The 11508-nt window shown below is 28.4% G+C and overlaps 1 protein-coding gene across 1 annotated transcript; it reads right to left on the bottom strand.

The window, feature by feature from the left end:
* Window positions 1–486: 486 nt before the first annotated feature.
* Window positions 487–1752, bottom strand: LOC133702562 (heavy metal-associated isoprenylated plant protein 28-like). The gene is made up of 3 exons (XM_062126871.1): window positions 1612–1752; window positions 1046–1121; window positions 487–947 (listed from the first exon to the last, which is right to left on the bottom strand). Exons 1-3 carry the CDS (start codon window positions 1615–1617, stop codon window positions 586–588), a joined length of 444 nt encoding a protein of 147 aa, XP_061982855.1. The 5' UTR covers window positions 1618–1752; the 3' UTR covers window positions 487–585.
* Window positions 1753–11508: the final 9756 nt, after the last annotated feature.

Below are 11508 nucleotides of genomic sequence, written 5' to 3'. Positions count from 1 at the left end.
GATGCATAGGTCTGCTACCTAGACACGCGAGTCTTCAGACCCCAAGTGCGCGAGTCTGCAGATCCAAGTGCCTTGGGTCCTGACACCGGATTCAAGAGCTCTGGATCCGAACACCCGACCCCAAAGGCTTGAGTTTGGCTGTCATGCTTAACCCGTGCGCTGGGGTCTAACTGCCTTGCTTAACCCAGGCACTTGGAATATGACAGTCATGCCATGCCTCAGCGCCAGGTGTCTGGCTGCTATGTCATGCCCCAGCACGCCTAGGACAGGTAGTCTTGTCATGCCCAATAAAATTTGAATTAATCATCTTATCTCCAATTATTTTTTTAATATCAAATACATCTTACGAAAAAGACAACCTCATCCCCTCTTGCATACTTAGCATTTACATGTGGCAAAATACTTCAATCTATAATAATTTATTTCTAGATAAACAGTGGAATTGACACTAATCACTTTTAATATACTTTATAATACATCAAGGAATTAACTTTATTGTATCATAAAATTTCATTCAATCAGCTAAAATACATCTTTTATACAGAAATGATAAGAAAATTCAAAGATATTGTTCAAGTCATGCCATTACATGATGGAGCAAGCATGGGGATTTTCATCACTGAACATGGCACTAGCCTCTTCATCAAAAATGGTGGCATAAGGTGGCTTTTGATAGCGACCAAACTCCTCGTCATTGTAGCCATGCTTATGGTAGTTGTACGAAGAGGTAGGCATTTTTGTATAGTGATTAACTACTTTTGTTTCATGATGTTGCTTCTGATAATAGTATTGCTGGTTGAAGTTGTAGGATTCTGGATTGTAAGGGTATGGCCATAGCTCGGCTCTTCTTCCTGTCTTCCTCACTGCTTTAAGAACCTTTCTCTGGTCTGCCCATCCCATCACTGTTACTTTCTGCATAGCCATGTCTATATCGATATCATCCACTCCTGTGAAGCAAACAAAAACCATGTTTAACCATCAGTACGTCATACACACACACACGAGAAACAATCAAAACACTTGAAATGAACGCAAAATAAAATACCATCTAGCTTTCGAATAGCCTTCCTTATCTTGGTCTCGCAGCCAGCACAATCCATATGCACTCGCATCTCTGTGATCTGAAACATGAAAACAAAGGCTTAGTTTGGTCAGCATCAAAACCAAATACGACTATAATGCCAACTTTTTGGCTACAAAATGAACACAGCTTCTGATTGACAAGAAGAAGAACGACAGTAGTTTAATGGAGTTCATACTATAATAGATGAAGCACTAAATGGATATATAGTTAACCCTTTTGACGATATTGTATGCTAGCTAGGCCAGAATCTACCTTTTATTTTAGCCATATGAGCTAGATTAATAACACTGCTCTTATCAAATAAAGGAGTACTAGCATGCGGCTGTACTGTGATTCTAATAATTATTTGATGAACAACATGTACGTTTTATAATGGCTAACACAACCATTAGCTAGCTAGAAAAAGGACAGGAAACAAGAATATAGATAGCATTTGTCAAGACAAAGGGAAGAACACATCATGCAAGTGTAAAGAGAAGGATATATATATATAGAGAGAGAGAAAGCAAGAGAAAGATATATCTTACAGTCATCTTGGGGGCTTAGGAAATCTTAGAAATCTAGCTCTAGTTGTTTTTTTTTATATCTTGAACTCTAAGGATGTATGAGGATACGGAGAATGAATTGAGAAGTGGGTCTATATATAGAGAGAGCGCAGGAGGCATCGTTTCATTTCGCTCGTTCTACTTGGGAGGCAAGGCATGCAAGAGGGCTGGGAAGAAATATAATATACGAAGGCCCCACAGACCTTTTCTTTTTTGTTTTCTTCAAGTTGCTTCTAAGCGACAAAACTCGAACAAAAAATCGGCGGAAAATGCATAGCAGCTGCTTATATGTCAAATTGCAGCTCCTACTATTTGCTCAAGCCATAAAAATTAATATTCCAGAAAGAGATATTTTCATATTACTTATAATTAACTGCATTGTGTGGAATCTAAACTTAGATTCAAGCTTAAATTACCATCATATTTCTCACACGTCAAAGGTTCCTTGTAAGTATGGATCTAATTACTTTTTACGTGTGCCAGATATCAAAATTCCTAGAAATACATATCTTATTAACGAAGAATACAAAATCTTCTTATTGGCCAAGGATCATATTACTTGTTTAATTAATTAACTATATATTAACACTATTCCAGATTTTGCTTGGAACCCATGAATCTTTTTGGCATAAGAAACCGCGTAGGATGTCAAAATTAATGCGTTTGAAGAAAATAAATGGCGACACGGGCTAATTTCGGCGGCATGAATGAAATGGTAGCGTAAAAATGAGCTTTTACATGATACCTTCCAAGCTCAATCCTACCTCCCTACCTATATTGCTCTTTCAACTGTTAAACCAAGGCTGGCTTACCCAGTAGCGGGGTTGGCCTAAATTAGCTTGTTTATTCTTGTTTACTTTGTTAATTACTATCTTGTAGGTCCAATTAAAAGCTAGAAAAGCAACTAACAGCTCATCAACTAATGAGCGGGTTAATTAATAATTAATAGCAACAATAAAAAATATAATTTAACTGGTCAGATTCTGCATTTGTTTTTTAAAAATCACCAGTTTGAGTCATACAAATCTTAAAATTATTAGAGATTTACAAACTTCAGGACCTATAAAATTAATCAAGATACAGATAAACTAAACATCCTATGTTAATCTAAAAAAAACAATTAATGGTTGATGAAAGAGCGTTCAAGTCGGGGCAAATGCAGGGTAAGTTACTTGGCAATGACCTCGTTGGAAATTGCTGTCAATCCGCTGCCGTCATTGGCTCGATAATGATTTGTGGGCAAGTTGGCCAGAGAAAAACGAAAGCTTTCCTGTCCTCATATTGAAGAGACTATGATATAAATATTGATTTAATAATAAGGTAGCGCTCAATATCCATCACCTATTGCAATTTCCAGGAAGCCATCCGATGGTGTCTTGGGTTTATAAATCTTATAAAAATTGTAGCAACTTTAATCATTACTATATATTATACAGAATCAATTTTCTTTTCAGTACTATATACTACATTGACCAAAAAAAAAAAAAATTGGAGAGAAGTAATCATTCTCATATCCTATACAACGAGAATATTGAAGGAAATGGATAGACAAATTCCAACTCACATTGATTAATGATATTTGATCACAAAAGTTAATTAAAATCCTTTCTTTTTCATACAAAGTTATTAACCTCTAGCTAGATCCCCTAAAAATGCCATTTGATATAGTTGGATTAGGGTTTCGTGCAAAATTAGGATCGATGGATGACTCATTTTCAATTTTCTTTGTATAATTAATGTACTCATTGGATTAGGGATTACATTCCCAACTCCATAATTTGCAATTTTATCTTTTGAAGTTGTTAAATGATTAAGCTTCCTCGTGATTTTACTAGATTGTTAGAAGTAATTTTAAAGACTTAGCTATCTTAAGATAGTTGAATTATTCAAGTCTTATGATTACTTTACTTTATATTCATATATTTTAAATTTGTGATTACTTTCTCGAATATTTGAAACTTTTTGGTGTTCGCGCATGATTACTACTTTCAAGATAATAAAAAATTTAACTAGTTATGAGTATAATTTTTAGATGCGATGATTGACTTGATTTAAAACCTGCGTTACAGGTTTTGATAAAATTATTAAATTTTAACCTGATTATTCTAGATCGATCCCTACTTTTTATAAAATCAAACAATGTTATTTTTATTAAAAATCAAATAACCAAGTTAACCTGATTTTTTATTATTTTTTATTTTTTTAAAACTTGTTCTGATTTGAATCCTAAATTGACCACTCTAGAATTGATCCACTGAACCAGATATAGTTTTAAAACTATAATTACAAGAGAAAAATATTAGAAGTATAGCTAAACATTAGGCAGCTACTTGCCTAGAAAGAAACAAATAATATATTTGCTCAATTTCTTGTACTCCCACTTGGGTTTTGTGATAGACTTGCTAATTTGTCGAAGATCATTATCGTATGGCGTAATGCAATATCGTCATCAAAGTGGGAAATGATTTAAAATGACTTTTGAATGTTTTGTTAGTTTTACAATGATATAAGTTGACTCTCAAGTCACTCGTAATATCACAGTTTCAATGACAATGAGCTTAATTATGCCATTGTTGTAATTAGAAATCACTTTCATATATAATACATGTCTTCCAGCATCGAGTGATTAATTAATTAATTTCATTGCATATATAGTGATAAAACACAAATATTATTTTCTGTGGATATTATGAGCGTCTCATCAATTTCTTTCTTAAGATAAAAATTTCATAAGATTGAATAATTTGCGTATTGCAAGCATAGATCAATCCTATTTTTGTTAGCAATTTATGTTTGAGTTAAATAGATGTAATATAAAATGAGATTTAGTTAATTACAAAATAATTCAAATTATTACATATTTTCAATTTAAATTTAAATTTTTTAATATTCAAAAAATTATTAGATGAATCTTATTCATCATCTAAAATCATGGACCGGCCAATAAACTTTTTCAAATCATCAATTTAAAGAATGACATTAAGAATATAATCTTTTTCACTTTTAATAGTATAGTCATAATTATGATATAAAATTATTAATATTATATCAATCAAGAAAATAACTTCCATAAATTTAATAGTGGTAAAAAATTTATTAGCCTTTTTCATAAGCTTATATGAATTAGATTTGATATTTTCTTCGCAAATTAATGATGATTATATTTAGAGATAATTATATATATAAAAAAACTTTTAAGATTTTATCATATTTTTATTTTTCTATAATAGTTTAAGAAATCACATCTTGAATAAATTTTTTAAAAAATAATAAAAAAATAAAATTATCCTCGTGTATATAATATAAGACAAATAATAATTGTGATATCAATTTTTTTTTTCAATCTCTTTCATTTCCTTCTCTCCTTTGGCTTCTCAATTATGGTTCCATGACTAATGAAAATCATCTTCTCTCAATATCATGCTACAAACAACTCACAACCACAATCAATAATCAATATGTAACAATCTCTCCAATACCTATTGTGGCTGCATAACCTTTACAAAATTGGATCTTGAACATTTAGCTAGGTAATCTAACTCATTATAGCAATCAATAATCAATATGTAACAATCTAACCTTTACAAAATTGGATCTTGTGGCTGCATAATCTTGAACATTTGGCTGCATAACCGCCTATTATGATCAATAATCAATTATTTTTGTTTGTTCGGGAGAATTAAAGGTTTATGAGAAAATTTTACAATTGAATTTGAAGCCAATTACGATAAATAAAATTTAATTTTTCATATTTAAAAAACAATTAAAAGAAGAAGAAATGAAATAAAAACAAAACAAAGGCTTTTGTTTCAAATTCACATGAAAAAGTTACTTTTTGTTCATTAATTCATTTATAGCCATTTTTATCCCTTTAGTTTTAGGCTTTTTTGTTTAGGTCTTATTTTTTTTTTTCACGTTTCAATTCCTAGGTTTTGAAAAAAGGGAGAGAGAGTAGAGAAAAAAGGAGAAACTAATCAATTGATCACATTTCAATAATAATAAAAAAAGCTGATATTTGTGTTAATTGATTTTTTATAATGAAAAAAGTTTTATTGAGATGATTTTGAACTTTTATCTCGTTAAAAAAGTAAATCAAGGTTATTAATGAAATTTCTATTCCATTTAATTTCATATTTTTGACTAGATGTTTTGAGATTAAAAATGAGTTTATTAAAACTCTTAAGGTGTTTATAATATGTTTTCATGTTAAAATCGGTTAACAAAGGTTTTTTGGATCTAAGAATCCTAAAACCGAACTTTCAAGCCACCTCTCTAGTTGTCAAAACCTAAACTCGTAGATGAAGCTTTGTCTACTATTATAAATGATACATTATTTATTTTATTTTAAAATAAAATGAATAAAAAAAGCTAATCACGTGTTGTTTATTTTTAAAAATTAAAAAATAATAACAAAGATTAGGCATGAGGGTACTCTTTCCATTAGTCTAGGCTAGTGGACCCATTTTTATAATCCCATGTACTTGACCTCTCTCTCTCTCTCTCTCTCTCTCTCTCTCTCTCTCTCTCTCTATATATATATATATATATATATATATGCACTTTAAAATATTTAGATTATTATCAAATTTTATAATATTTTTTAAATAATATTATAAGTTTTGCAATAGATTAAAAATGTGCTTATAAAAATTCAATGAAAATTAATATATTATTATTATTATTATTTTGCAATAGATTTTAGATATGATTCTACCATATTGATTTATTTTTAATCTTTAATCACATGTGAAGTATTGATATGTGATTTTTATATTTTTTTTAATTAAAAATTGTTTTCAAGATCATGAAAAGTTTTTATTTAAAAAACGATGCTTTCAATTAAAAAATATAATTTTGTTTTATTCAAACAAAAGAAAAGGAGTAATTCCTCTAACAAAAGGCATTTTTTCATCCAAAATCTGATTTGTCATATGTGGTTCAAAAATATGTATTTTAATCGTAAGAGAACACCAAATGATCTGCCAAGTTCAAGTAATAAATTTTATGATTATTTCTTCTAATTAGTATTTACATAATTAATAAATTATCTTAAACACTAGTTTTAAGATTAAGTGGAGGAGTTTACTTCATTAATCACTTGGCTAAGAGATCTTGAAGTTATATCATGATTATTGCATATCAAATTAACTAACCTTTCTTTCAGCTACAAAGAAAACATGTTTCTTCTTTTAATAGCAATCAACTAAAAATAAATAAATAAATAAATAAATAAATAAATACAATTGATGAAAAAGATGAAATGTAAAACCTTTTAACTTGTTCCCTATAAAAAAAACACATTTATTAACAACACAATTGATTGTTTTGGAGTTATAATGAAGGGACGGGCTTAAATCTAGATTCTGTTATTTTTCTATAAAATAGTTTATAGAAAAATATTTTTTAGATTTTTTTGTATTTATTTTTGAAAAATATTTTTCAAAAAATGTTGTTTTGTGTTTTTTTTCATAAAATATTTTATATAAAAACTGACCAATATTTTCAGCTCATTAATTTCCATAAAATTTACTTATAATATAATATCATCAAATTATTTTAACTTTCATCTCAATTTCACCACCACTATTATCTCTAACATCATTATTTTTATTTTACTATCACCATGATCTCCATCACCACCACCATCTCAATACCACCTCTTTTTCCACCATTATTATTGAAAAATATTTTACATGCAAAATATTTTTTGGAAAAATATTTTATACAAAACAAACATTTTCTTTGAAGAAAAAAATATCATATAATAAATACTCTATGGATGAATAAAAATACAATTTGGCGAACTTTTTCTAAAGCTACACTTAACTCATGAAATGGATAAAAGAAAACATACAATGGATTGTTTTCTTTTATCCTTACCTTTTAGAGGTTTGGACGACAACTCACACATATTTTGCATATGCAAAATTCATATATGTGAATTTGTTTTTCCTTTTCATCATAAGAAGCTACCTTTGAAATTGACAAAAAGTGAGTACATCAAAAAATATTTAAAAACAATATTTCTTAAAATTATTTAAATTTTAAATTTTAAAAATTATATTTTTATTATAAATGGATTCATGTAAATCATTTACTAGATTAATTAGTAGAAGGACCATATTATAGACATTGTGTAACATACACAAACTGAAACAAACCAAACATTAGTGCACCATATATATCAAAATAATATGAAGACAGTAAAGAACAATGATGATAAAACCCTTGAAAAAAAAAATATGACATTAAAAAAAGGAAAAGACCGTTAGAATCTCTAGTAAATTTTTAGGTAATGTTTGGAAATGCAGTGCAAACTATATTTCTAAAAAATTAAAATTATTTTTTGCTAAAATTATTTTTTTTTAATGTTTTAAATCGTTTTGATGTGCTGATCTTATAAATAATTTTAAAAAAATAAAAAAAATATCATTTTGATTTGGACCTGAAAAACACTTTGAAAAATAATCGCAACCACATTTCCAAACAGACACTTGTAATAGGATCGACCATTTCATTTCTCTACTTTTTTTTTTCCCTGGGGTCTTTTACTCCTAATTTGATTGCAAATTAATAAGATTTTATATTTATATCAACGGGATCTCTTAACTCCAAGAAAAAAACAACAAATGTATTGTCAAAAAAAGCTTTTGAAAATTTCGCTCAACTATCATCTACCTTATGATATAAATCAAGCAAAGAAATGTGACTGGAGTTCAGGTGATATATATATGAACAAATAACTATCTCATTGTTCTACATTAATTTAGTCAATTCATTACATAAGACTTTATTATAAAATCCTTGGTGATTTATTTATTATTTCATATGATAAAGTGTCATTATGGCTGTACCGAAGAGGAGGATGAGGATGCTGATGATCTCCATGGAGTGTCTTGAAAGAAAGCCTCCATTTGACTTTGCATTTCTAACATGATGGAGTAAAATTTGAAATCTTTTATAAAATTATTTTTTTAATATTATTTTAATACATTTATATATATATAAAAAACATTTTAAAAATCAACTATTACCATACTTACAACAAACCCCCTCGAAAACTTCCAATAAAACAATGGTGCGTTGTGGTAGCCATTTTTTCTTTGTTGTTAAATTAGTTTAATTGTTAATAATAGTCTTGGAATCTTGGGGTCAAACAGAGACGAGAGCAGCTTATCCGGCAGCAGCCCTTGTAAAGCGACGGAGCAGCTCTTCCACACCCCAACAATTTTCTTTTTTCTTTTTTTATGTCTTTTGGCTTCACTTCAGGAGGCAATAAGTAGCTCAAACATATATAAAACGCCAGAAGAGAGAGCACCCAGTGGAACTCCACAGCGCAAAATCAACTCTTTTTAATAGGGAAAGGCCAATTAGCAAAAATTTGTTCGCTTTTGGGGAATAAAAAATGGCTTTTTCCTTTTTGAAAAATCGGGAAGTCTTGTTTAAACCATGCCCATACAAGCTCGTGTTAAGTTTCTGGTCATGGTAGCTCTAACTCTAGGGTTGCGTTTCTTCTTCTTCTTCTAATTTCTTCATCTTTGAGCTTACCGACTTTGAAGATTTCAGAAACCTGCAAACAAAATTGACATTTACCAAACCCCATAGGTGATGATTGGATGGAATTGCGTCTGTCAAAGAAAATGGAAGAGCAGATCATTGCCATGAAGTAAAGATGAGATTTGAAGTTTCCATACCTCAAAGGGTTTCGGCTAATTTATGACAAAAATTCAAAAGCACACGTATGATGCTTGCTCACCAGATTCCCCTTCCAAAACACATTTTCAAATCATTTATTTATGCAATAACACTCAGCTTCAAGAGCTTTTTATTTTTTAAAAATTAATATTTTTAAATTATATCAAAAATAATTTTTAAAAAATAAAAATATATTATTTTAATATAATTACAAGTAAAAAATATTTTAAAAAATAATGAAAATCACAATTCTAAATACCCTCGTGTTGATTTGGCTCCCCTCCGTCCCCATTCCAATAAAAACAAACCCTATGAACTTCATTTCCTTCAAGTCTCTATCTCTTTCTCTTCCAATATATAACAGAAAATATACAGGGTATTAGTTTTTTTACTGTAGCTATAGAGACGGTTCAATATGAATTACTACAATAAAATTATTATTTTGCCATTGAGTGAAAAAATAGAAGTCTTAAAGGTGAGGGTACGTAATTTGATCTTTTTTAAAGGTTCATTTATCATTAAAAGATTGTTCAAGATTATTTTAGTCATTTTTAATTTTTTCACAATAATATAATGAATTTACCCCTAAGTTCAACAAAATCTAAAACTATTGTCCAGGAGTTATTTAGTCTTTTAAAAAACTTTAAAACAATAAAAATACTTATTTACCTCTAAAATTAGAAAAAATTAGAGTTCTTGACCAAGAGTTTTTTTGGTTTTTCGCTTCTTCAAATACAATAAAAATACACTTTTATCTTTAGAAAAGAAAAAAAAAAACAAGGCATGCATCTAGGGACACCTGTGTCCTTTCATATATATATATATATATATATATATATATTTGTAATTCATAGGCTCATGGTGGGCATTTTTCTATTTTAAATTGAAAAAATATTTTTTTTATTTAAAAGCTCTAAATGCATGCGCATTACATGCTAGCACGTGGGTCGCGCGTGCGACACCATCCGGCGGCCAAACATGTCTTTTCTTCGTGTCTTTAAAAGCCTCATCATGTTCTTTTCGTGATGACATGACGTGTGGTGGTGAATGATGGGTAGTTTGTCACTGACAGTCATTTTTTCTTTTTTCTTTCTCTCTTTCAGAAAAAAGTGCATGTTTGTCCTTTTTTCTTTTGATTTTTCAATTTCAGTTATTATGTTTTTTATTATTTATTTTCATCATTGAACCTTTTATAAAAGATTTTTTATGTTTTTTATTTCATTATTTAATCAAATTTTGTATTGTTTTATTTTTTTTCAATTTAGCCCTCATTCTTTTGATTTCTTTTTTCTTTTGTTAAAGTTTTTCTCTTTTCAATTTAATCCCCCAATTTATTATTTTTATGCCCACTAATTTATTTTTTATTTTGATTTTCAATCTCATTCTTTTAATTATAATTTTTTATGTAATTGGTTTTGTTTTTCAATTTCATCTTTCGACAATTGATTTGTTGGGGATTGAACATCATAATTTTTTTTTTGTGGTGCTTTAGATCTAATGACAAAGGTAACAGGTTTGAAAAGTTACTGCAATTCTAGATTTTTTTTTCTCATTTTCTTTTATGATTTTATCATTCTACATCATTTTTTAAAAAAAGATTGGTTTCATGGTTACCTTCGATTTCATTTGTATTGGTTTATTTTGGTCTCATAACTTAGACTACATGTTTTGCAGGTTTTTGTTGAATGAATGTTTTTTTAAAAAAAATTATTTTGCTTGAATTTAATTTTTGAAGATTTTTTTAAATTATATATAGATGAGCTTTATTTTATATAAAAAATATTTATTCTAACATAATATTTCTAATAGATACAGTCTTGTATAATTTTTTTCTTGTATTTTAATAAATCAATTTTGTATGTATTTTTATTTTAATTGTCTTTTATTGATCTTAATATACAAATTTAGTAGATATAAACAAATAAATATCTCATTTTACAGGATTAAATATTTTGATCTATATTCTTCTTTTAATTTTTTCAATTTTTTTATTATCAATTTGTTTAATCTTATATTTTCATAAGTTTTCTGATTTATATTTTTATAAAAAAAACATATGAAAATGTACCATATACCTTAAAAAAAATTATGACATGTCAAAGCACCAGTCAAGTATCAGCCTGTATATATATATTCATTGAAATCCCAGGAACTCTCTCTCTCTCTCTCTCTCTCTCTAACAAA

This window comes from Populus nigra, chromosome 9, assembly GCF_951802175.1.
Source record: "Populus nigra chromosome 9, ddPopNigr1.1, whole genome shotgun sequence".
NCBI lineage: Eukaryota > Viridiplantae > Streptophyta > Magnoliopsida > Malpighiales > Salicaceae > Populus > Populus nigra.
The sequence above is the reverse complement of the archived record's forward strand: the minus strand, read 5'-3'. Positions and strand labels throughout refer to the sequence as shown.

What these genes read in the sequence shown, in the direction of transcription:
- LOC133702562 (XM_062126871.1), bottom strand. An exon ending in GGCTATTCGAAAGCTAGATG is followed by an intron (nt 948 to 1,045) that starts GTATTTTATTTT and finishes TTTGCTTCACAG; the next exon opens with GAGTGGATGATATCGATATA.